This window comes from Pundamilia nyererei, unplaced genomic scaffold, assembly GCF_000239375.1.
Source record: "Pundamilia nyererei isolate P.nyererei 1_Seehausen unplaced genomic scaffold, PunNye1.0 scaffold00012, whole genome shotgun sequence".
NCBI classification, from domain to species: domain Eukaryota; kingdom Metazoa; phylum Chordata; class Actinopteri; order Cichliformes; family Cichlidae; genus Pundamilia; species Pundamilia nyererei.
Window position 1 is genome coordinate 1,792,394 of NW_005187413.1, and position 27,159 is coordinate 1,819,552.

The 27,159-nt window shown below is 38.9% G+C and overlaps 2 protein-coding genes across 4 annotated transcripts; one reads left to right on the forward strand and one right to left on the reverse strand.

The window, feature by feature from the left end:
* Window positions 1–1,246: 1,246 nt before the first annotated feature.
* Window positions 1,247–16,695, forward strand: ergic3 (ERGIC and golgi 3). 2 transcript variants are annotated; one of them, XM_005724393.1, is made up of 14 exons: window positions 1,247–1,423; window positions 2,764–2,834; window positions 3,744–3,831; window positions 3,934–4,053; window positions 5,339–5,435; window positions 5,537–5,702; window positions 6,366–6,423; window positions 8,842–8,856; window positions 11,312–11,343; window positions 11,502–11,598; window positions 15,169–15,233; window positions 15,394–15,530; window positions 15,831–15,886; window positions 16,006–16,695. In XM_005724393.1, the coding sequence occupies exons 1-14, from the start codon at window positions 1,336–1,338 to the stop codon at window positions 16,083–16,085; spliced, it is 1,170 nt and encodes a 389-aa protein (XP_005724450.1). In that variant the 5' UTR covers window positions 1,247–1,335; the 3' UTR covers window positions 16,086–16,695. The 2 variants fall into 2 exon arrangements, with proteins under 2 accessions (XP_005724450.1, XP_005724451.1); XM_005724394.1 differs by lacking the exon at window positions 8,842–8,856.
* romo1 (reactive oxygen species modulator 1) lies at window positions 11,980–14,438 on the reverse strand. Of its 2 annotated transcripts, none has more exons than XM_005724391.2 (3): window positions 14,268–14,438; window positions 12,532–12,662; window positions 11,980–12,234 (listed from the first exon to the last, which is right to left on the reverse strand). In XM_005724391.2, exons 2-3 carry the CDS (start codon window positions 12,660–12,662, stop codon window positions 12,126–12,128), a joined length of 240 nt encoding a protein of 79 aa, XP_005724448.1. In that variant the 5' UTR covers window positions 14,268–14,438; the 3' UTR covers window positions 11,980–12,125. The 2 variants fall into 2 exon arrangements, with proteins under 2 accessions (XP_005724448.1, XP_005724449.1); XM_005724392.1 differs by lacking the exon at window positions 14,268–14,438 and adding an exon at window positions 14,137–14,261.
* Window positions 16,696–27,159: the final 10,464 nt, after the last annotated feature.

Below are 27,159 nucleotides of genomic sequence, written 5' to 3' on the forward strand. Positions count from 1 at the left end.
TATATTTTGTGCTTACTGAGAGCTCAAAATACTCCTTACTAAATGCTACTTTGACTATGCATCGCTTTGAACATTTTTATCTAGATGAGACTCACCAGTTAGCCTAACATGTCTTTGAAATTTGGTAGCATCCAGAGAAAACCCATGCATCTGCAACCCCCAAGGAGAACATGCAAACTGTTATAACCTTAATCCTTCTTGCTATGAGGCAACAGTGCTCACCACTGCACCTCTTCCACAAATCCTCAAATGTTGAGTAACTATGTCCACACTCAAGCATGAAATTTTTGTAGTGCTTCCAGCTCAGATTTTGACTTTTGCAACACCTACTATTAATATGTCTCTTTCCCATCCCTACTGTGTCTCACAGGAACAGTTAACTATGTGACTTGAGCAGGTTTGCCACCTTATTGGTGGTGAAAGACTGCGTAACAGTGAAGCTGGGCCTCTGTCATTCAGCCAAAATAGCTCTCACCCAGGACTCTGGAGTGTTGTATCTGATGTTACGATGTGGGCACTGATCTTTTGGGTTCTCTGGGTTGTAGGATGTATGGATTGAGCTTGTTCCACCTCAAAAGATGCACCACTGGATTTGGTTCTGGGGAGTCTGGAGATACGATCAATAATTTAGGCTCTTTCTCAGTTTTTTTCAACCCATTCAGGGACAGGCATTTAAGAGCATACAACCTGGACATGTCACCATCCACCAGTCCAACACTGGACTAACAAAGTGAGACAGCATTTTTACGCCTTAAGCCAAATTAGAGCCACTGAGTAACTTGAAACCACAGTGCTGTGCCTGAACCCAGACATGAACTGCAAAAACATACAAGCTCTTTCTGGTGCCTGACATTTGATACATCACCTGAAACAAGTATGAATAAGTATCAACATATGTGGGAAATATCCAAAAAGTATCAAAGCATAAAAAATTACAAATAACTGGCCACAGTCAAATAAATAATGAATTTCTTGATATCTTCTGTATTAATGAATCGTTAATATTTCTTTCTTATTTATTTATGTATTACTGGTGTTAATTATAATGCAGTTGTTGATTGCCAATAGCCTTAAATGTAACTACTGATAATCACCACAAAGGTGATTATTGTTGTAAAATGTATGCAACTGTATGTAAACCAGCGTGTCCACAGGTAGACCTTTGAATGAAGAAAACAAGGAACGCAAGGAGAAAGAAAAAAAATACGCGGCCGACGCTGATTGGCCTAAGCTTGCCCCTCGCGTGTCCCGGAAGTGAAAGTTGAGGGCTGGTGTGTGTGTCTGAAGGAATCTGTCGGTAACATTTTTTGTAGCGGGTGATTGGAGGTTTAGAAAATGGACACGTTAAATAAACTGAAGCAGTTTGACGCTTATCCTAAAACTCTGGAGGATTTCCGAGTGAAGACGTGGGGAGGGGCGACTGGTGAGAGGCTTTAATTTGTCACAGAGCAGCAGCCATTCATACATACAGCCTGTTAGCTGCAGCGGCTAACAACAAAGCTATTTGCTTCATTTCTCCTATCAGTGCTCAAATACAGTACACATGAATAAAGTTACAGTATTAGCATGCCTGTGGCAACTCAAGGGAAGCCTGAAATCAAGCAGAATAGATGTCTGTAATATTTACATTTCCGATAACAGAGTAGCGATGCAGCTAGCTCAAGAACAGTTGAGCATAAAGTGTGGGTGCAAATGTAGAGAAACCGGTTTAAAATCACACATTTTGAGGAGTTTGTGTCACAGGCTTTTTGTGAAGGACTTGTTGGGGATTTTTCATGATTTTACAAGACTGTTGACTAGTTTGTAATCATTCTCCTGTGGTTTTTATAGAGTAAAACTTAATTCGAGAGAGGGAATTCAAGAGGTAAAAACAGACGTGAAAAGGCTTGAACTAAATTAATTATACTATGATGACAATAACATAAGAGATGGGACAAGCATCATTAGAAAGGTTATATACAACATATCTATTACAGCGCCGTATGCAGACATTTGCTTAGAGACAGTCTTGTTATCATGATGTGTGAACTACAACAGTATTGTGTAGTTTGGTAGGAACTAAAATTGTGTAGAGGATGGTTTATAAATAATGTGAGGTATAGTAGACTTTTTAGTCTTTTTGATCTTCCAACAGGGCTATTGTTATTTATAATCTAGGGATTTTTTTAAACTGGTGACTGTTAAATGACTGTCAAAACACATTGTTTTGTGAATATGGAAGAAGAAGAGGGATGTATTTGTATCATCTAAACCAGGGGTGTCAAACATAAGAATCACAGTAGACAGAGGTTCGGCTCACATTTGGACCTTTGTGTTTTCCACTTTCATCGTTTTTCCTCAATTGCTAATTCATTTGATTTTCAAACTGTTTTTGCTTTTGCTATTCAGATTTAGGGACTGGAAACTACTTGCTTAGATTTAGGGAAAGTTAGAACATGATCCTTGAAAAAAAGAGCATTTGGGAGCATCAGTTCTGACTCACTGTTGACCCAGCGTGTCATTCAGTGATGCCACTATGAACTTATTAGTGCCATATTATGTATGTATATATGCAGTCTGTATATGCCAGAATTAGGTGATATATGAATATTAGATTACTTTTGAAAAGAAGGTACAAGTAACAATAATGCTGCTTCTTTTCCATGTTATTGTTGTACACTTATTCCTTTCATGTACTCACTTGGTTATAGTTCAGAGTTTTCTCATTATACAGAAATGTGATATTGTGTGGTGTTAAAATGCATACTTCCTCTGTCTCTGCAGTGACTATAATCAGTGGTGTCATCATGCTAATCCTGTTTGTCTCTGAGTTGCAATACTATCTGACTAAAGAGGTGAGTTTATCCACTTTATTTTGATGTCCTCTTTAGATGGTGTCATCCTCCACCCTGTGAAATTAAACCCAACACCTGGCACACAAAGTAAAAAATAACAGGTTTTAGTTCCAAATCTGCTTTTTTACACTTGTTTCTGAGCTTCTACATGTGCAGGCCAGTGGTCTAAGCAAACATGTCAGAAAATTCATTAATAGAAATTTCACAATTATTTTTGAATGTGCAAATTCTAGATAATATTCTAGAACTAGAGCTAAATCTTTTCAGTAAAATGTAAGAAAATATTTACTGCCTTGTCTCTAAATATGATGATTATTTTTGTTCTTGTTCTCATATATGATACCAAACGAATACTTTTGGTTACAGCAGACAACTTAAGTCTCATACTGGGGCTTAGTGCAGTGTCTCAGTTTATTTCTCCTTGATAAAGTAAATTTCCAATTAAATTTCCTTTATGAATGAATCCATATTTATTATCTGCAAAGAACCATAATCATAAATCTGGTTTCCTCTGATACCAGTTAACTGACACTGATGACGTGGTTTCCAAGATCCTGATTGTGTTAATTTTTTCTCCCGATGATTAAAGGTACAGACTGTGGTGATAAAGGTGGCCTGAAATACCTGTTAGACTGCTCTAATGAGTCTGCACATGTAAACAGTGAAATAGACTAAAAGTCTACACACACAAGTGTGAAGGACAAACAAAAACAATTTTTTTCCAGGGTTTTCTCAGAAACTCTACTGTGTTTAGTGCAGAAATGAAGACTAACTTTCTGTTTCTTTGGTGTTTAAAAAAACAAAAAGCATCAGAGATAAATTGTTCCCTGACTGATTAAATACGTTTGTTTTTACTGGTGTTTCTGTTTTACGTGGATGACTAAGTTAACAATCACCTGTGCCCGGCAGGTCCATCCTGAGCTGTACGTCGACACGTCACGGGGAGACAAACTCAAAATCAACATCGATATTATTTTCCCTCACATGCCGTGTGCCTGTAAGTTCTCTTTTCTCAAGAAGCTCCAGACTGATGAAGTTAGCATGCTAATCATAACATATGTTAATGATAAAGACCTACATCTGCTTTTTCTCTTGGCAGATCTTAGTATAGATGCAATGGACGTGGCTGGTGAGCAGCAGCTGGACGTTGAACACAATCTGTTCAAACAGCGGTTGGACAAAGAGCTCAAACCTGTCACCCAGGAGGCAGAAAAGCACGGTAAAAGCTGATGTTACGCTCACCATTAAGGTGCTGATACTGCTCAGCAGATTGGACAGCGTGTGGAGGTGTGCATATTTGGTTTGGCAGCGCAGTGGATTAACAAATAATGTGATGATTTTTTTGTTAGATGGTTTTTGTTCAGTTTTTTCCTTTGTTTGTTCGCTTGTTTTCTTGTTGCAGAGCCTCTGCATTGTAAAATTCTCTGGGCATAGTTTTAAAACAGACGATGAGTCAGCAAACTCGTTCCATTTTCCTGCTTATTTTTTTTGCTTCTCAAACATAAAAACATTCCAGTGATCAACATGCATCACTGATACACACGTACGATCTGTGACTTATTAATGTTTCCAGAGTCAGAAATATTGAGGAATTTTATAGTTTTGTCACTCCCTAAGAAAATTAAGAAACGTATGCTCACAAATCCAGAAGTCAAGTCGCTTCTAGGCATTCTAGTATAGAAAGCACCACTGACTGTGGGGAATTTTGGGAAATTCCTGTTAATGGAGCATCATTGGTCGACTGTTTCACTCTCGCTAAGGTGGATGTTTGTTATTGGCAGAACACTAAAAATGAAAGATTCCAATTGGGGAAGCACCACTTGGGAAAAATGTTTGCATGGAGTGTTTTTAATTCCCAGATAAAGAAATGCATGGTGAAACTTGTTGGGAGTGTTTCTTTTTTTTTATTGTGCCAGGAGAATAAAAGCATTCTGAAAATGATTTACAAAGAGAGTGTCTTACAGTTCTTTGATGTATAAGCTCATATGTATTTCTTCTATAGAAGACCTCAGTCAACAATACTGTGAATGCAGGACGCACCGCTACTTAAAAGCTGTTTGTGGCTCTTATAATATGGGAGCAGTTGAACCTTTTGTTTTGCTTAGATGCTGCTCAGGTCTGTTCTGATATCAGATTTCAACTTGAGGATGATCATGGTCAAAGAATTGACTAACAATATTGTTGCAGTATCTATAGAAAATTGGAAATATTTGTCAGTTTCATCTGTAACTTTGCTTATGTGGTCTCATTATTAACCTCAAAATACAAATATATGAAGATGACAAGAATCTGTACAAAAAGAGCATTTCTTATATTTTTTATAATATTGTCATATTTGCATTACTGACAGGATATTGGGTCTCTTTACTGACATATATATATATATATAAAAAACACACAACTATGTAATTTAGAAAGGGTTTATCTTCCTCAGAGTTATGTGCTGAAGTAGGGATGTTGTTTGGCTGCTAATCATCATGATTATTTTGTGTTTTATTGTTCAGAGCTCGGTAAGGCTGATGATGGCGAAGTGTTTGATCCCAGCACGCTGGACCCAGACAGATGCGAGAGCTGCTACGGAGCTGAAACTGAAGATCTCAAGTAAGACACAAACACAGGCTGCTCTTTCTGTCTCTGTTTACTCTGTTTACTGTATGACCCTGTGTTGACTCGCCTTGGTTCTTCTTGGTGTGTGTGTCCAGATGCTGCAACACCTGTGATGATGTGCGCGAAGCGTATCGGCGGCGAGGCTGGGCGTTCAAGAGTGCAGACACCATCGAGCAATGTAAAAGAGAGGGTTTCACTCAGAAGATGCAGGAGCAGAAGAATGAAGGCTGTCAGGTTTACGGCTTCCTGGAAGTCAACAAGGTATGAAGTCTTACACGTCATCCTTAATAACATGGCAGGGCTGTCAAAGATCAGCAGGCTTGTTATCTCTCGGGAGGACATCCAGTGTTCAGAACGAGAATACTACTGAGATGAGTAGTCATCAGTAGTATGTCATACCTGGGATGACACAACTCAGAAAGTCTCAGAATGATACACAACTGTGTAACTTTATGTTGACGTAGCTGGTTCTTGTATTGCAAGATCCAGAATTTCCAGCCTATGAAGAAACTGTTTTGAAAGTTTTTAATAGACTTACATAAGTAAATGTCACTCTTATTTGTCTGTGGCTTTTAATTCGCCGTTTCCTTGAGCACCAGTTTCAGTCATAAGCTGGCCTTATTTGCCTAATGCAGCAATGTTGTGCCCTGTTATTGGGACCACTGTGTGGAAGATGATCTGAGATGATCTTTGAGCAAAGTTAAAATATAACAAGATAATATTGAAATTTTTTTTTTTATTTTTGTAGCGTTTTTGCAAGAAAGAGTTTAACAGGAATAATATGTTATAAATGTAACTGCGGTTTAAACAAAAACTCCTTTGCAATGCTATCACTTGACATTTTTATCAAAGTGAATTTAATAAATGGATATATCTATGTATACATATGTCTCATGTTTTGTGGTGGGGTTTTTTATGCTTTAGGTGGCAGGAAATTTCCACTTCGCTCCAGGAAAAAGTTTCCAGCAGTCTCATGTCCACGGTAAGCTGCCACTCCATTCAGCTCACAGACACACCTAACCAAAGGTTTTTAACACCCTTAGTTTATTTTTATTTTACTAATTGGCAGAGCTTTGTATGTAATTATAGTCAGAAGCCCAAAATACCTTTAAAAAGCCAGAATCTATAGAACTGTTGGCATCTAAGATGAGCACAAAGCTTCTAAATAAGAAGCTTTTTGATGAATTGATGTTTCTATAGGCAAAGACACCCAACATATTTTATCACAGACAATTCAGCAGTGATCTGAGACGAACACTGTAGTCTGGAGTGTTTCACCTGGATTTCATCACTGCGCTGTTGAACAACATCTAAATTAAACAGAAAGAATCACTGTGACTATATTTTTCCAAATAAATTTGGAGTGACTAGCAGACAAGTTTACGACGCTATCATAAGGGTGTTTATAAACCTTTGATGGGTATGTTTGTTCATCAGTCTCTCTGTCTGTATTTATTCATTTATCCAGCCATCCATCAATCAAATGTCCACATTGAGCCACACATCTAAATCTGTTCATTAAAAACAGAAAATCATGCACAATAAGCTTGCTTATTATTTTACATTTTGAAAAATGTAAAATAATAACAATAAATATAAATCATTTTGGCTTTAGTATTTATTACTTGTGAAATAAATATGACAGCAATTTGTCACTGTTCAGACTGCTTTGTTGAGAATACTGATTTTAGCTCAGTGATGAAGATTTTGACATACAGTAGCTGGGATTGCTACAGTGCAGTCAGCTGATCCTGTACCAATACAGGATCTGAGACACGGACTCACCGGTCAGCGGATACAAAATGTAAATTTAGGCTGGTTTTTTTTTTTTTTGAAAAAGGCAATGGTCAGTGTGTTATATTATCTAAAATCCATTAAGTTCTGAAATCTTCAGTCTTTTATTTTGAAAAGGTTTTATGATTTCACAGGCAGAAAACAATACATTCTGTTATTCGTGCTTTGCAATTAATGGAAAGAGGTACGAGTGACACTGCATGTCATTCGTGTTGTTTTTCATGCATTGCCTGGGAGTTTGACTGAACCCACATCAGGTTTTACAAAGCTGACTGCAGTGTTTCTTGATGGGGGTCATATTCTGTACTCAGAGGTTTCTCTTTAGAAGATAGCTGAACTTTGAGTTTGTAGATAAACCAAAGTTTTTTTCTGGAGCTAACAAAGCTGTTCTGAACTGTTCGTAGCAAGTTTATTTCAGCCAAAGTGCAATTTTCTCATCATTTTACCTCTCACATAGTGTTTGTCTACATTTTTATTCCTTCTATTCATTTCTTCCTTGTGTTTCTGTTGTGTTTGCCATCATTGTGTATGCATTTTGCTCATTATTGTGACTGGAAGTTGTTGTTTTTTTTTTGTCTGCCTGCTAAATGTTTCCCTCATATGTACAGTCACCCCATGAGGTCTAAGACACTTGTTGCTATTTATGCTTTGACTGGTTCATTTAGTAAAATTGCTTATGTGTACTATCAGGATGTGGAAGTTGGACATCTTCAGCTAAGACACAATAACAGTGGGTTAGGGCATTTCTTATTCTCATTGATGACTTAGACCTCATGGAGTACCAGAGCAGGAAATTAACAGTAGCCAGCTACCACATGCTAAAAACATTTATTTTTATTTGGCAAATCTGCCACAACACTACTTCTGATCTGACTCTAAAACTGTCTGAATACCAAATTTAAAAGTATAAAGAATGTGTTTTAGTAAAAACCTGGCTGGCTGGTAAAACAGTGAAGGAAGCTGACGTTTTACTGCACTTTCCACTGTTGATTTTAGTTTCCTATCTGGAACATAAAACACTGACCTTTGTTCTTAAGTTGCTAATGTGAGATCATGACTGAATCTCAACGGTGTAATATTAAATGCTTATCAGAAGAAACAAGAGACAAGAATCACTTGAGGACTGTAAGCGAGGCTGTGGCTGAAATAAACCAGCTTCATCCTTACTCTGGTCCCAAATCATCTCCAGCCTGGACTGACCTTAAACCCTCTGTACTGTGTGTGTCTGGGACTGCACAATTACTCCGACAGGATACAAACTGTTTTCTAAATCACAAGGGGCTCAAACCTTTTAGAGCTGACAAATATAATCCTCCTCAATTGGATATTTTTTTGTGCTGTAAATCTCAAGCTTATAAATCAAAATGTATAATGGAGTTAAGCTTTTAATACTCCTAAACAGCCAAACCACAAACACAAAGAGCTTGTTTTCATTGCCTGAGTTAAGTTATTAGTTTCTTAATGCTATAAATCTAAAAATATTAAGCATAAAAACTCAGTTTGTCAAAGTTGTGCAGCCCCTACTGACATGCCCAACCACATTAATGTAACATGGTTTGCTGTCTACCTGCATTACTATTGTGACTCTTTTCTCTTTTTTCTGTAGTGCACGCTGTGGAAAGTAAGTCCATCCTTTTTTGCAGATTTTATTTTTTTTATTCTTTTGAAGAACAGCTTTAATGCAGTTTATTAGCCTGGTTATTGTTACAATAAATAGTTGCACATAATGAAGAACACTGCTCAAAAAAATGTGGGGAAAACACATTAGCTAAAGACACCCTGAAAAACAAAAGTGAAAAAGGCTCAACCATTTTTCCAAAATCAAACCCAGGACCCAACACATCAGCATGAGGTCTGACAATGGGTCCAAGGAGTTCATCCTCATACCCAAGGGCAGTCAGGGTGTTTTTGCCTAACCTGTAGAGCTCTGTGTGGCTTTTCTGGGCCCTTTCCATATTTGCCACGTGTGCTTAGCATGTACTTGCTCTCATCTGTGAAAAGCACAGGCCACCTGTGATGGGTCTGCCAATTATGGTATTTTATGCCAGTCAGGCTCCACGGTGCCAGGTAGCCTGTTTTTGATTGCCTGGGTAGAGACATTCAGATCAGTGCCATGCTGGAGGTCATTTTTTTTTAGCTCTGGCTGTCATCATCCTGCTTCATCACAAATTAGCCGACACCGGTTCTGCTGATGGGTTAAGGAACTTCTATAGTCCTGTCCAGGTCCCCCAGAGTAACTGCTTGTCTCCAGGAATCTCCTCCATGCTCTTGAGGCTGTGTTGGGAGACGGCCTTCTGGCAGTGGCATGTATTAATGAGCCATCCTGGAGGAGTTGGGAGTACCTGTGCAACCTCTGTAGGGTCCAGGTGTCTCCTCATGCTGCCAGCAGTGATGCTGACTCTAGCTAAATGCAACAGTAATATAACAAAAAACTGTCAGAAATGAAAAAGATGGGAAAAATGCTAGTGTCCTCCACCTGTAAGACCATTCTTGTCTTGGATGTTGTGTCATTGTTGCCCCTCTAGTGTGTCTGTTGTTAATTTCATTAAAACCAAAGCAGCTAAAACTGGAGTTTTACTGACTTGATGATGTTCTCTGATTAAAGAAGTGTTCCTTTAATTTTTTGAGCAGTGTACTTACTGTGAATATATATATATACCTATGCTATAATTAAGCAACGTGATGAAAAAGCAGAAGCTAAAAACACAAGTGTTGGATTTCAAGGGGAGTGTTGCTGATGGGTGTTGGGGAGTCCGGCTGCATTTGTGTAAAGCCTTTTGTTACTTCTAAGGGGACCTATTATGCCTTTTCTGATTGGCTGTCATACACGTGTGTGTGTGACAGTATATACTGCTCCACTGGTGGACGCTCTTATTAAACATGGCTGAACTTTAAAAATAATGAGGTCAGCACACAAGTAATGGTGTGAGACAAAAGATCCGCCTTCTAAACACTCAGTTTCACTTTTTTCCCCTCTACTGGCTTTGTGTTTAGAAATGGGGGATGTCCCTAATATAGTCCTTTTACTTTAGTTGTGAGCACAACAAGGTAGGCTTACAGGGAGCGGGAAGGGAGAACTTCAGAGAGAAGGCGAACTGAGGAGTTGCACTCAGTATAAGATGAATTATTTTTGACTGTAAATAATGCAAAACTACTGCAGTAGAGTCCAAGAAAAAAAAAAACATATGGAGCAGGAATAAAGCAGAATCGGCTCCCTTTAAGTCAGCATCATCTTTAAAGTTTGAAAATGGAAAGATTGTGTAGGTTCAACATAACTTGACTTCTGTAGACTGCTCCTCTTCTTTGCTTGATGATCGAAGCTCCAAGTTACATTGTGTATAATAATGGCAAGCATCTGTGGACCTAACATTTCTGGTCTCTGTGCTGTTTTAGTCCCCTGACTGTGTATGAGAAGTAAAATTTCAAATTGATCAAATACATAATGGCACCTATTATACTGGACCAGGCTTACAGCTTGTATAAGAAAAAAAAAGAAGGTATTTTAAATATGCTTTTCTGAATTAGAAGAGGTATTACTTTCTTTTTTGTCATAAGATTTACTAAACCAGTACCTTTATTACTGCACATACAAGTACTAATTGCAATAAAGGGGTAATACATTACTGCTAAGCATGTGGTGAACTCAACCTTTGGCGTTTGCTTTAGAGTTTGCCCTGATCAGCTTCTGCACTGTGCAGCTGTCACTTGTTTGTGTGATTGTAGTTCTTCCAAAAAGGTGACGAGTTTGTCTGTGGAGCCATTGTAGAACTTGCTGCTTGTCAGTCCATCTAAATCCAACCTCCTTACCACAAAAGTGCCCTAAATTTATCCCATTTTAGATACTCCAGTATTTGACAGATATCTACCAACTCTGGAATGAACTTTTGTGCCAGGGAGCCACAGATTCATCCACAAATTGAGTCAAACAGCTGAGCAAAGGGGCACTACTCAATCACATAAGCTGATTTGAACACATTTTATTTTTTTAATTTACTACACATGGCCTGTATTTGCATTTTATTTTATTTTTTTTACTTTTTAGTAAGTGATTTAAAGTGGTTTTGTTTCTTTTGCAGTACACGACCTGCAGAGTTTTGGCTTGGACAATGTAAGTAACATATTTTCTTGATCATTTCTCATAATACATACTGCAAGTATGTTACAGTCCAAGCTATCTGGCTGTTTCAGCAGTGAAATTTTATGCTTATTTCTAGTTACTCAGAGAAATTTCTGAGATCCGCTAACTTGTAATGTCTCTTTCTACAGATAAACATGACCCATCTGATAAAACACCTGTCGTTTGGTAAAGATTACCCCGGTCTTGTTAACCCCCTGGATGGGACTGATGTCACAGCACCACAGGGTGAGTGATACAAGTTCTTGTTTTTAATATCAATAGTGCTGCTGACATCAAAGCAGGAGCAGCCTGGCACTTGCTCTCAAACGATTCAGGGTTTACTTCTCAGATTAATGTTTCCAAGTTGGACTAACCTGTCAAACAACTGTTCAGTGACAAATTGATCAACTCCTCCAAACTCTTAACTGTGGTTAGAGATGTGCCATTTGTGAACTTCCAGGTTTCCGCTCATGTTTAAAATAGAAGGTTGGCTGGTAACCGAAAGAAACCAGCATTGATAAGAAAAAGTATTTCCCTGTTGTGTCACTGAACTAAATATAATTACTTGTGTTACAAATTGTTTGTTTGTTTTAAAGGCATCAAAAAGTAAATCACATGCCCCCTGAAAACCATTTCACGAATTTGAACTTTTATTGACAAAACTAGACTGTTGGCTGAGAACATGGCAGCACTGAATGGACAGAAAGCTGTGACTGGAAATAGTTGAAGAGTCCCATTGTTGAATATTTGTATATAGGTCTTTCCTCTTGTCTTCAGCAGCGAATACCCATACCAATGGCCATAAAAGTGCCGAACGTCCCTCCACTCTGCATCATGGTCTTTCCTACTCCTCCCATGAGCTCCCGGCCACGCATGCCGATCCTGGAGAGAGAAATAACAGTCTTACTTTTTATTCATTTGACCTAGAGTGAGACACTCCATATTTAGCCCCAAGATTGATACATGTTAAAGCTTTCATTTCGTCATCTAGTTGAAGCAAGCAACATTTACACCAAATTTAAAAATTCCATAAAACACATTTTTAATAAGATTGTTTTCAATTATTGTAGCAAAACATCTTGATGCACAAAATGCACTGTCTGTATTTACCACTTAGAGCAGCACAATACTGTTACATCTTATATAAATAGTTTGTTCCCACACCAAATTCAAACCTACCTGAGACAGGAGAAAGTACCAAACATGGCACCAGCAGCCATTCCTACTGCAAAACCCATCATGAAGCCCATTTTGACCCGATCAAAGCAACTTGGCTGGGTCTGGCCATATGGACCTACAGCCACCGGCATCTACAGAGGATTGCAACAAAAAAACAGGTTAAAGACCAGCTAGATAAATTATCATCTTATGTATTTGTTCTTATTCAAAAATTGTAAAACAGACCCTCTGGAATCCTTAATTCACTCTGTGAAAAGCGGCTTGTGGTAGGTCTACAAATAATGACTTGTGAGATTATAATATTTTCTAATTTCATCAATATTAGCTATTTTATCTGCAGAAACAGTGGCAACAGAAACACTCCAGATTACAAAGCCATATAAGTAAATGCACTACAATTACTAAAACTTATAGCATATCATTTTTGTTGACCATTTGATTAGATTAACCAATGCAAGTTCTAGATTGCAACTTATGATTTACCATTTCTGAAACTCAGGGCTGATTCTAGTATTCAAATGTTTTGTCTGATAAAGCTATTCATTCCCCCTTTTTGCCAGGAGAAAAAGCACTTCAGTACCCAAATACATGAACTGTTCAAGATGTTTTTTCCTCATGTTAGCCATAAAAATGTAAACATCGTGAAATAAATCTCAGCCAGCGCTGTCAGTAAACGTAATCTTCTTGGCAATATCAGCCAACAATATTATCCCCATATGAGAAAATTACATGTCGGGTTGTACTCTTCTGAAGAATATTATTCTTTAAGTGGCACAACCAGGGCTTTGAACTTTACTTGTGAATTCAGGTGTCAGAGGCTTCAATGCCTCTGATTTATGTCAAAATAGGAAGAAAACTAGTGCTAGAAGAGCAAGATAACAAAAATAGTACAGTGTATAATAACAGATTGTATTTATGCACAAGAATGATAACAAAAATAACTAAAAATTGTGTTAAAGAAGAGTAAAGATTGAGATTGTATAAGAGTAGTGCAAACTGCATTAATATAAATCTAAGAATAGCTGCAAGGATGTAGGTGAGCAGCTGTCAGGGGTAAATGTTCAGGTTGAAGCTTGTAAATAATCTCAGATCACTGCAGGGTCGTCATTGCAGCTCACAAAGTGCGGCAAGAACCTTGTTGAGTTTTTTGGAATGAAAGTATTCAAGTATAACAATTATGTACATTGTGTTTTGGGTTTCTTTGCCTTAAGGTCACAGAGTTAACCCAGTGATCCCAGTTGTACACGCGTTCCACTACTCTGCAGTTACCATCAGCAATTCCAGCTGTGCGCATTTCTGTATGTTTACTGACTTTTTGGATACACTTGTGCATCGTTGCCAGTAAATATTATAAAAACATACCCGAGATTAATCTGTAATTTAAGTCACTCAAGTTAAAACCATTACAGCTTAAAGACATTTTAATCTGTTGCCTTGACTCGCATTAATACAAATCAGGTCGTAGACTTACTGTTCCCTAGCTGGGATGCTAGGCTAATGTTAGCTTGTCCATGCGTGTTAACGTTTGCCGTTTAAGGGCGCTTATGTAAGCAAAGATAACAAAGGAAAGTGTGGTCTCCTTTTTGCGAAACCTGTCAAATTCACCTTTTTCTCTCCGTGTGGTTTGTTGTGTTAGCCTAGCTTGCTAACGTCACCTGTGGCCTTGACAGATAGACGAGGCCTGGTCCCACCGACTGTGTGATTTCTAAAAAGAATGAGTCCGAAGTCACGCTTACCTTTAACTGTGTGTTTAAAACGGAGGGGGTTTTTTTTAGATTTGAAACTTCAGGTTTCTCGTGAGTTTGAGCGCAGCTGCTTTTAAATGCCTTTCAAGCAGACCTCCATAACCAGATAGAGGAAGAAGGAAAAGATAGAGGAAGGTCATAAAGAGCTACAGTAACGTGGAGGGGGGAGCAAACAGCGCCATCCTGTGGTTGTGTTTTATTACAACATTTAATACAATTTTCCCATTTATTTCCATTAAGCAGCTAATTGTGTGAATGCATTCACACTATTGTGTTCTTTAACACATCACTGTTACTTCTTTGTTTTAAGGTCAGTTTTTTAAAACCTGTGATGTAGATTTAATCCAAATTTAAATAATATGTTTTGAGTACAGAACCCCCTCCTGTAATTTTCAAGATTCTGACAAAAAGCTTTACTAATCAAAAAACATTTTGGTTCTTTGGGATATAATAATGGATTTGCAGTTCCTGGTCTTCCCTGTCCTTAGTGCCTGTGATCCAGAAATCAATCTTAGCAGCCAGCAGAAAGTGTCTCATTTCCTGAGGTATAGATGAGAAGTGGCACAAAGCTGAAATATAAAAATATTGTCAGGAGAAGGACTCTTCAAACAACTGGATCACAGCATTCATTTGAAGTTATTTGACATGCTGTGATCCAGCTTTGTAAGCTTCACTGTGTGTGTGTGACTCTGTTTTTAGGGTTTGTCAGATTGTACTGTGTTGTAAACTGAATTAAAAATAGTCCTAAATATAAAACATGTCATGAACACTTGTTTTAATATCTGAGACAATAGAATAGAGCTGTGTTTGGGTTTGAAGTCTAGATTTTTTTATTATGTTTTTTAATGTGACTGCTTTCATATTTTAATGGTAAAAACGTTCCTCCTCACAGCATCGATGATGTACCAGTATTTTGTGAAAATTGTTCCTACCATCTACGTGAAAACTGACGGCGAGGTTAGTCGAACTGTCTCTTTATGTTTACTCTTCAAATGCACCAAAAGCATAATATGTGATTTTAAGAAGTTATTTAATTAAAAAAAACAAACAAACACATAAATTACAGCCTGGATTACTCAGGTTTTTGTTGTGTTTCGGTTTTCCCTTTTTTCACCAGGTGGTAAAAACAAACCAGTTCTCAGTGACCAGGCACGAGAAAGTGGCCAACGGGCTAATAGGAGACCAGGGGCTGCCAGGCGTCTTTGTTTTATATGAGCTGTCACCCATGATGGTTAAATTCACAGAGAAACACAGGCAAGTTGTAACAGTAGCTTTCATTATTGCTGACCGTTTTTCAAACACGATAAGTTTTTACATTGTGACTCTGCCAGGTCATCTATAAGACTCAAGCTGCCTTCATAGGCCGCATCCTTCGAAGGACCCGGCCTTCACAGTCTACGTGGGCCGGGTCCTTCAAAGATCGGGAAGGCTGTAAGTGCGAGGCTGTGAAATGGGGACGGTCTAGCCTTCAGATAGGCTGGCGAGAATACCAGGATATCATTATGTATTTTTTGCCAAATCTAAATACCAAATAATTTCTCTCTCCCTGTTCAGGTCCTTTACACACTTCCTAACAGGAGTTTGTGCCATTATTGGAGGAGTATTTACAGGTCAGTGGTGCTATTTACATATGCTTTGTGTTATTACCTGTGCAATAAAATATGTATATATTATTAAAAATGTAATCAAACTGTGTCTCTGTGTTTATCCTGCCTCCTGACCTGTGCAGTGGCCGGTCTGATCGACTCGCTCATCTACCATTCAGCTCGTGCCATCCAGAAGAAGATAGAGCTGGGGAAGACATCCTAACAGCGCTCCCCAGTGGCCTCCACGGTGCAACACAGACCAAGACAATGACAGAGCCAGAAGGACAGAGAGAAGAAGGGCAGAAAGGTGGAGGGAGAAGTTTGAAAGCAGGAGCACAGCTCTCCATCTCTCTGTCTTCTCTTAGGTCGAGGGAGAGAAATGCAGAGAGAGACAGAAGTTTTAAATCGTCCAGGTTTTAAATTTCTCTGCCTCTCTTTTTGTTCTTGAAAAAGTCTGGAGAGGAACTTGCGCGTTTTTGAATTTTCCTCTCCACACAGGACAGAGACAGAATCAGAGATTGATTTTTCTGTGATTGATTACAAGCACAGCAGCAGATGCACACCCAGCCTCCGGGGGGAAAAAGGACCTGCGCACCGGTCCACTGTCAGATCACTACACCGAATGATTGTTAGAGAATCGTGGTTGACCCCAGTGTCTAGAGGAATAAGAAAGACAGGCCATCTATCACTTATTCACTTCATGTAACCTGGACTCACTGATGACAGTTTATAAAATTGAAGCTCCAGTAGGCCTTAAAAGTCACAATCATGTAAAATACAGTTCGTGGTCTTGGTCTTCAAACTTTTTGAGATTACAAACTCATTATTTTGGTTATGTTTGTCTTATTTTATCTTTCTTACTCTCAGCAAGTTCCACAAAAAGAGCTAAACCAACCATGCTCCATTGCTGCCAACTGGCTGTTTTGAATAACAGTTGTAAATCAAATGAATGAAGCTAACTAACCAGCTATTTTAAGAAGTAACTGGGCAGTTGGTTTTTTTTTTTAGTATTTTGTATTTAGATAGTCACACATTTGTTGCTTTTGGTCTTTTCAAAAGGGATTTATTGACAAGAAAAATATTAAATTTATCCTGACTTGCAAATTCTCATCACATGTTCCCTTTATGTCTGTTTCTGTACAAGTGAGAAGATGAATTTAGTGTTTAAATATTGCTAAAATCTAATTAACCCCTCTGTCCCTCCAAAAAAACCAGACTCACGCTAACACCTAGTTGATTCCTGAGATGCACTTTCCCAGTATATTAGTTTCAGTGTTGTTCCTGTGTTGAATGTCTAAAAGTTCAAATACAGCGCATAAAGAAAATGTCCGGTGAAAAGATGAAAAATGTCATTTTCACCAATTTATTCTGGCGATGTGGCCTGCAGGTCTTTATCAGAGCTCGTATAAATACCCTGGCCATGTTATAAACCAAGCAAGACCTGAGTGGAGTAAAACACAGGCGTGCTAAATAGATGACAGAAATGTTTCAGTGTTGTATAAATGAAAGCTGTGTAGCCAGTGTAGCTGGGAAAAAACGAAATGATAAAATCAGAGCACTACAAATACTCCCACATAATTTAAAGACACTATGTAAAGACGTCTGATTTTTCAATCTGCTTTTTTGAGTTGACTTAAAATAGCCTCATGTCGGTGTCCTCCATCATTATTCCACCATCAGAGACAGCTGTCTCAGATACTCACCCCTCTTTCGGCACAGCATTAGAACTATTTGAATTGCTGAACAATAAATAAATTCAAAGACGTGATTAAAATTTTTACTTTCTTGCTAACAGTTATAACATTTAATGCCTCAAAACTATTACTGGAAGTTGAAGGAGTCATTAATTTAAAAATTCTACATATGGCGGCTAAAAAACAGATGTCAGGACTGATTCTCTGCCCACCTGATAACCGAGGAGGGAAAACTAATGGGAATTGAATAAAACTCCCTCGGATTTACTGCTGGAATATTTGTTAAATTGCACCGTTTCCATCTGTCTGAATTTCATCAGGTTTACACACATAGGGACACCACCTGAGTCTGAGGATTACTGGTCTGAGGTTAGTGTAAGAACTCGACACTATGACATCTCACCGGGTTGGAAAGAAAATACAAAGATGAATCACAATAGCTGACTGGTGGTCTGTGGTTCTAATGACACATCTTCCAGACTGCACTCTACGTATCCTCCTCTCCTCAGCATTCCCTTGACCGTTTTAGTCATTCAGCTTTCTTTTCCCCCTAAACCTGAACAGTGAGATTTGGTCACATGACATTTTATAGTGACTGTCAACAGAAAATTGTTGTAATTCGTTTACGGTTATAGAGGAAGTTGCCTCCCTAGAGGCCAAAATGACCCCTGACTCTTCCCATAATGTGACTTGGAAATGAAATCTTTCCCATGATTTTACCATCATTTTTTGTTTTGGGGATATGTGCAGATGCACTGATCACTGCCTCAGGAGAGGGGCTGAATCCAACAGTTCAACACTTTGAACACAAAAAACGATATTCTTGAATTAGAATACCGAGGGAAGCGGTTGATTTGTTGAGGTTTGTCTATTTCTCTCATACAACGGGGTAACTAAAAATAAATCTGCTCACTTAGACTGCAGTTAAATTATTGTTTGTTTGTGAAATGCGGATGTTAAAAATTTGGTGCAGCCAGTAGCTTTAGATGCCGATATTCCTCCTCATCCCCGTGACCCGAGTGTTATTCTCACCCAAAAGCTTCAGTCATTAAATGAGAGGGGTCAGCAGGCAGCTTCAAACCACAAGAAGAGAGCGTGTAAATGTTGGGTTGAGTCTGACTGTTCCTGACTCACATGTTGAGTCACCATGTGGTGTCCAGATGTTTCTGCCAGTTTGAACTTCGCCCCTGTTGTTTATTCTGAAGATCATCAGACTGAACCGAAATCTGGGTTTGAAATCGTTGGTTTGGAAACGATCTTTTCAGGCTCGGCTTACATCAATGATGAACAATTTCAAGAACATGCTGTGAGCTTTTTTGAGCCTTGAGTTGAACTGAGGTTTTAGTTTATTTCATAATTTTGGAGGAAGACCAACTTTCAGTCCAGTGTTGGGTATCTTTAGCTTTAGATTCTGCAGCTTGGAACTGGGAATCAGAAGCTCTCCCTCCTGCTGTGTTCAAGGAAAGCTGGAAACCCTCAAAGTCTCACTGGACCTCTAAACTCAAAGTTCAGTTTTCTGTCAATGCAGTGTTGGCCAAAAAAAGTCAGTTGCAAAGTCATTACCAGATTTCCTCCCAGTATTGATGTTTGTTTATGCAAATAACTTCTTCACAGTTCTTACTTGATCAAATCTCATCAACCTGTCCAAGTTTAAACTTGTTCTCAAATATGGTTCAAGTTATACCCACCTTCTGTTTTAACTGTTCCACGTATTGAGTCATGATGGTCTTAGGAGGACGGCAAAACATGGTGTGAATCTGTGACTGAAGCTCATGTCGGTGTGGTGGGTCCTGCTTGTTATGACTGTATACTCTAAGGATCTCTCTGTGTGTAAAAGCTTCTGAAATCTGGTTGATTTTGAAAGATCCCGGTTGTTCTCAGTTGTTGATGGTTGTTTTGTTGCACCTTTTAACATCATAATCAGGGGCAGGGGTCGTGTGTGTGTTTGTGTGTGTATGTGAGAGAGAGGGAGAGTGACAGAGAGAAATGTATTTATATTTTGATTGTCCTCAAACAGTTTTTAAAATGACAGACAATAAATGTTGAATACACCAGCTTCCACTGTGTGTGGGTTGTTGTTGTTGGTTTTTTTTTTATTCCATCCATCCGTTTTCCTAACCTCTTATCCAACTGAAGGGAGTGGAGGGATAGAGTTGATGCTAGAGGCAGGGTACTCCCTATACTACACACCCCCACGTCCACAGCCAATTTAGATCTAACATGCGCGGAGGACGCCGGAAAGCCTAGAGAGAGGGGACGGTGCCAACACTGCATCACTGTGCTGGTTTTAATATTGTAATGTAATCTTAGTACAATCTGTACAATTAATCAAATCAAACCAGAAGCAGAGTTTGGATCTTTCATAGGGAGCTATTATACTTATTTCCAGCTCCATGGTTTGGTTCTTGGACTCTAGATTAGCTTTACATGGTCAACAGTTCAAAATAATCCTTATTTATCTTATGCCTTGGTGTTCTTGTGTGGAGATCCTAAAGACAAACATGGGCACAGCCTCCATGTCCGAAAAATTAAACCAGTGCTGAAGTGTCTAAAACTTGCATCCTATCTGAAAGCCACCTGATGGTGATAGCTGTGGTTCCAAAAAGACTTCCTGTCTTATAGAAGTCTATGGGAAAGTGGATCTTATCTTGACCTCTGTTTGTTTATGGGCTCAGTTACTCATTTGAACTCATCCCGAATGAGAAATTAAGCCTGTTATATAAATTTCTGTCATACTATGTTTAAAAAATGGAGGATTATCTGTGCTATGAAACACTCAATGGCTAATGATTTGTCGCATCAAACTGTTTGCATGTCCAATTGAAAATCTCTGAATCCCTGCGTTAGCCCCATGACAGGCTGCAAGGACTCAGAGATTGGGCATGCAAAACATTCCAAAGGATTCAAACCAGAACCTGTGAAACCAGTAGGTGATGGAGCTACATCCATCTTTCATACCATCTGTGGTGCATTTTCTCAGATTGTCCTCTGAAACAAGCTGTTTTACCTCCCTCTCCCTTTAATCTTGGCTGTCAAAGACATCATACAGGGAGATGAGCAGAACTAAATATCTGAAACCGAGTCCTTAGAGCTGAAGCCTGAACTTTTGGTGGGTAGGCTTTGCTTGTACATAGACTGACCTCCTTATTTATTTTTGGCCTTTATACATTAATTTGTTTTGTTTTATTTGGGGGTTTTTTTAAACATTTTTTTTCTTAATTATAACATTTTGACCCCAAAGTAAGGCAAAAGCCTGGAAGATGCTCAAGACACACAGTGCTAAAGCACTAAATTACTACTCCTGAGATTTGAGCATCTTATATTATTTGGCTTCCCTTTATCATAGCAGAGCTGGGATTTGTGACTTTAATTGTCCTGCTGAATTATTATTTTTCCATCTTTACATAATAAAGTATTAAATACTTTCCTTCTTATTTCTTAATCGGCAGTAGTTACATCAGCCACTAGATGGCGACTATATACTTCAACCAGTCCACTTGTTTCAACTGTCCCCACACACACACACACACACACACACACACACACACACACAGAGAGAGAGAGAGAGAGAGAGAGAGCGATGGAGCATCTGAATGAAATTACAGTTTGCTTGAGTAACTTCCTGTGTGTGTGTGTGAGAGTGTGTCAGAGCCACGCAAGGCTGAGCAGTTCAGTGTTACAGTCCACAGACAGTAGTTGGATACTGGAAATATAACTGTGTCTGGGTCATAGTGCTCTGTGAGTGATGTGAACTCAGTCACATGTACCTAATGAGCCCCAGAGGAAACAAAAGTGCATATTCAAGTTCATAAAGCCCTGCCTCAGCTGTTGGGTCGTGACTTTATGTGGGGTCATTTCCCATCCAGATGTGGTTGTAAGAGATTTCTACCCATGACTGTGTTTTTGGTGAAGATCTGTGAACATTTAAAGCAGTTTCTTAATTAACTCAACTGTTTTTAATGAACTGATGATCTTATTTTAAATTGCAGAGTTTTTAAAATGATTTTTTTCAACTTTTCTATGACAAACACAACACTGCAGCCTTAAAAGACTTGCTTAGTGCTTAACAGTTTGAAGTATTATGTGTTTAATAGTATTTTTAGGGCCAACTTGATCCAGACAGCCGAGAGCTGTATACTTAGAACAGTATGGTCCCCCGCGACCGTGAATCGGATAATCAGAAGAGAATAGATGGAGGATGTTATCTTACAATATTTACTATTCTGGCTTACCTGCTTTCTGTCTTGGGCGGTCGAGACATCAACCTGAGGCCATCTTTGGGTTTAAATTGAGGGACGATGTGACACCTGAAAGGTCTTAGGTTTAAGGCGTTGTTGTTTGTGTTTTCAGGCTGAATTGTCCTGATCTCTGCTCCCTGGATTATACTGAAAAGTAGCTGTTTGTTTCACTGATGTCTGCCTGGACTTCGCATGTGTTATTGGTGGCCTTTATAATGTAGTATCTGCATGTGTCAGAATAAATTAATGAATTAGAGGGCGCGTTTGAGCCCAACATTTGCCCTGATGGTTAAACTGACATCACATTATGCCCAAGTGGATCCTCTCAGACTTTTGGGCGTGGAAAGTCCTACACTGGTGTAAAAAAATGCTTGAAATGAGCACAACCTTTTAACACTGCATTAAGTGCTGCTGTCAGGTCAGACTGGTTTCTGAAGAGGGTTCAGAGGTCAGGTTTGACTACAGCTCCTGGTGCAGTTGCGAAATGTCAGCATCTTAAGAGCACTTACAGCTGGTGGCACCGTGGATGTAAAATCAAGATAAGTTTAGGGATTGTTTTCAGGCTTTGATGTATTATGTTAGGTTGAGTTTATGGCTGGCCTGGGGTTCAGCTTGTTTTTATAGTGGGTGATTTGTGGGTTTTGGCTGTGGGTCAGGTAGTAGAGCAGGTTGTCTGCTAATCTGTGTGTAATTCTGTGAATGAGATTTTTAGTAAAAAGGTGATATTTAAGTGCCAGGTTATTTACCACTGGTCAGATGTTGTCAGATGACCCGCAGTCATAATTTTTTTTTATTGAAAAGATTAACCTTTGGTCACTTTTTGTTGTGCTTTAACACTGTGATGGCCCATTGCATCTGTGATTTACTTTAAGTCATCTGAACTCTTCATAAAATAATCCCCTCTATCCGATGATGAAACATTTCTATCCTGGCAGGAGTGGTCTCTTCCATGAATTCAAAAGCCCGATCCACCAGACACAAGGGATTACTAAATTGTTCGAGTAGGCGTGCCCTATTTAAGCATCCAGACCAGCATCATCAAAACACCAAATGCGGGAATATCTTTGAAAAAGTGGGCTCCGTCCCTACAGCAGAGATTCAGACTTTTGGAGAATGCTCCTTTGGCAGGTTGTTTTTATTAGTCCTTTATTTATCCAGGTAAAAAATCTCATTGAGATTAAAAATCTCATTTCATCTCAAGTCCTGCATCCACATGTGGCCCTGAATCACTTTGTCAGTAACTTTCAGAATAATCCTGCCAGCTCAGAGAGAATCTAAGACAATCACATGACCTCTTAAAATATATATTAATGTAGCTGTTTAGTTTTGCAATTTTCCCCCAAAAAACAAACAAACAAAAAATTTACCATGTGTGCATGGTATTGCCATTTTTTTCAGTGCAGTTGAAGGGTTGAGCTCGGCCGTTTTCACACTGCAACTCCTCATCTGCATCTCATCTGCAATTTGAGTTGAAATGACAGATCTGGCATATATCCTACATCTGTCTGGATCTCATGAGGAAAGAGTGAAATTTTCATACACTCTAATGTGTTGGGTAATGTTATGAGTTTCCTGCAAACTCATTTATGTCCCAATACTGAAATTAAACAGGCCAAATAAGCTGTTATGATACTGTAGAAACGTTTGTGTTCATCTGTGCACTTTTTCACATACTTTTTCAGTGTGGATGAAGTCACTTGAGGTCTCCACTTGCTGGCAGTAAGTGCTATAACAGCATTTCCACTGAGGGAACAAACTAACTCTTACCCAACTCGTCTTTCTTGCTCATGTGTGATTTATTATTTGTGAAGTCTGAGAACAGATTACAACAAATCTTCTTAATTAAACACCTACGCGCGCAGTACCTCATACGGTGTCCCACCCTTCAGCACACACCCTTCTGTGGCTGTGAATTCACATGCTGTAAACCCCTCGCACACACACACACACTCGCACAAGCACACAGACACATTTTATGATAACCTTAAATTATCATTATCGACTTTTGCTCATCTTCACACACAGAGACAAAAGGTCAGACAGAGTTTGCGTGTGTTTAGGGTATTTTGTGGCTTTGGAAATGCCAGATGTGTGCTGCGCTCAAACTGTAGGGGCTGGAACTGATTAAAAATTGAAACCTTTTCTGCTAGTTTTCTGTCTGTGGGATTAAGCAGCAAAGATGAGAAAAAGAAAAAATCTTACTTTAACCCTGAACCATAATGTACCCCGTCTCTCACACTGTAGTTGCTGGAAAAAGCTCCAGCCCCCTCATGACCCTGGATAGATGGATGGATGCATGGAGGTTTTATTTACATATTTTTTGCTAAAACTGGCTGTTTTGTGTATTGCATAACAATATATTGTGCAATTTATTCAGGTTTTTTAATGGAAAATTATAATGTACAGGTCTAGAAACCACATGTATAAAATATGACACACTTGACATTGCAGGGTTAAGATATTTCAAGCAGCATGGCCTTATTGTGGTATCGGAAACAAAGAAAGAAAGAAAGAAAGCAGCTTTAGCCTGCCTACAGCTGCTGTGCATCTGCAAGATGCTTTGCAACCCACTTCTACCCCAGCTCACCCTTTCATTATACCTAATTAAAGTATGATCTGTTGTCAGTGAGGCCTGATTGGCACTTCCTGCTGCCTTCACCACTTCCAGCTTCCCACATATAAACATACAATGACAAGGAGCTCCCAGGCCAGAGCCATGCCATGTATGCCCATGTTACGAACCTGCATTGTATGTCTTTGTTTTGTGCAATCAAGCTCAGTAGTGACTGGTTCCAGCTGGAGGACCCGCCCATTAAATGGAGGCTGGAGCGCTGCGGCGAGAGAGGTTCTTGTGTTTCTCCCAACGTCCAAGCAGTACACCTGTGGCAGCCGCTGGCTGCGGTCACTTGGTGACAGTTGAGGAAGTGGAGTGGGTAGGAATGAGCTGCCGTTTCTTTTAATCACCCGTTTTCTCCTGTTTTTGAGTAAGTTAAGGAGGTCATACTGTCTTTATTCAGTTATTATTTAATCAGTTTAGCTTTGTTTTGTTTATTATTTTGGTGTTGCCCGTTTCCCCCTTCCTATGTGTGTCCCGTTTTACTTCTCTTTGTGTTTCCTGCTTTATTTTGAAAGTCTTGTGTTTCCATGTTCAGTGTGTTTAGTTTTGCTTCCCCTCTGGCATCATGTTCATTTTTATCAGCTGTGTTTCCCCAGGTGTTTCCATTTCCCTCTTTACCTCTCTCTTGTGTCTACTTTTGGGTCCACACAGCAAACACACCAGCCCACCAGGTAACATTTTCATTTCCTTTAGCCCTCGGATTATTGAAAACACCTCAGATACGATTCAGGAAAAACTTCCCAGATCTGGAATTGTACAGAATGTTTTGTAACAGTCAAGGGAGTAAAGAATAGAAACAAAGAAATTGGTTGAAACAGAGTCTGATTGTTTTGTTTAAAAAAGAAAAGAAAAAAAAGGAAAACTGTTCTCAGTCGCTGTTATTCTAGAAATGATCTCATTACTTCACTTCCATTAAACCATTATGTCTCCCACCCTGTGTGGAATGAAAAGGAATAGTTTTCTCTTTTTTCTGCCTTCCCATTTCCCATCCTTGCAGCTTCCAGAAAACTGACGCATGCACTGGAACGACTTTATAAACAAATGAGATAAGATTAAATGTTACTGTAGAACATCTCCCACTTCTGCTCTCGCTTACCCTTAGATTTTCTTCTTCCTCCCTCTTTGGGGAGGTTTGCCTGTGATCTTTAGACTGTGATTATCAAGTTTGACTGCATCAGTGATAAAGTGGACAAAATTCCTGGAATAGTTTGTGTGCTGTGGTCACTATACTTCAACACTTCCATGTACATGTAGTGCTTTTTATAAGCTATTACAAGAACACATTTCCAGTAAAATCTGGAAAAGTGGAGTGTGGCTCATATTGTACTGTGACAAAAAAAGGAGATTTTGTCCTGCTTTATTTGGCGTAGTGCTGCAGGTTTCTTTCTCAAAACACCTTCACCACTTTCTCTGATTCACCTCCAGGTAAAGCTGTTTCCTCATGTTGTGAAATGGGGGTGTGACAGGTAGGTAGATACGATGCAGACTGCACTACCTTCTTAATCCAGATTCATTTTGGTTCACGAACATTTGCACAGTGCAGCACACATATTTCCTGATTGTGACAGTAGTTTTAAATATTTTTTTTGTGCTGGGTAATGTATGGATAGCTCATTTTACTGGGATCAAGAAAATAAAATAAATTACAAAATGCTAAACAAACTGTTCAAGTGCTGTACTATCTTATATAATATGCAATCTCCTTCTTGTTTGAGCTAAACACTAAAAAATACATCTGATTTTAATCATTTTCATAGGTATTTGGTCATAAAAGCTAATAAATTTTAATTTTGACCCAATGATGGCATTAAAGGAATCACAATAGTTTCCAGAATTCAATCTCTGGGCAACAAGCTTCAGTGAAATCAATAGCAACCTTTATTGCTATTAGAAGAATAAAGTTTTCCGTCACAGTTAGGGTTAGGCATCAAAATACTTGATTTGATTCAGAAAAATTATCTTGGTTTGAGTTTGAATGGACACATTCAGCACTATTAAAAATCTCTTAAGTCTGACAGGCAGAAAGCCCTGAGAGCAAAGTCCTCCCATGTGCCAGTTCAGCTGGTAATTGTAGGTTATGAAAAGCCAAACATGCCAAACGTGGTGTAGAGCTGTTAAATTGGTACAATTTCTTATGGTTATATTTTTGTTACTACAGTACAGCTTGTACTCTTAGATTAAATACAACAGCAGGGCTGTAAGGGTCTTTTTTTTTTCTTGTGTCTGTGTTTTAGTATAAAGCTTTGAATGACATAAAACCATCAAAACTGATGAACACCAGTGATTCCTTGAGGTTTAAAAGCACATCAAGTCCATACTTTCTCTCTTTGTCAGCTGTGTGTGTGTTTGTGTGTTTCCACATACTCATCCACCGACTTCCTGTCTCTGGATTGTGATGCCATCAGAGCGAACCGCTGAACTATCAGCTGGGATCTACTAGCTTCGGATGTTAGCTTTGGGATTTGGGATGCGCACGCACGCACGCACACACACACACACACACACACACACAGGAAAAACCTCTCACAGTGGTTTGTTGGTAGAAAAATGAAAGGCGTAGTCAGTAGTTCTGGGGACCAGATGTTCTGTCTGGAAACCAGGAATGAAAATGGACAGAGCAGAGCTCAGTTTGTTACACAGAAAAGAAAAATCTGATGAATTACAAATAATCTATAACAGGTGGGATTATCTCTTATTACACAATTGCCAAGTTACTACACATTCAATATAAACCGCATCTACTTGCTT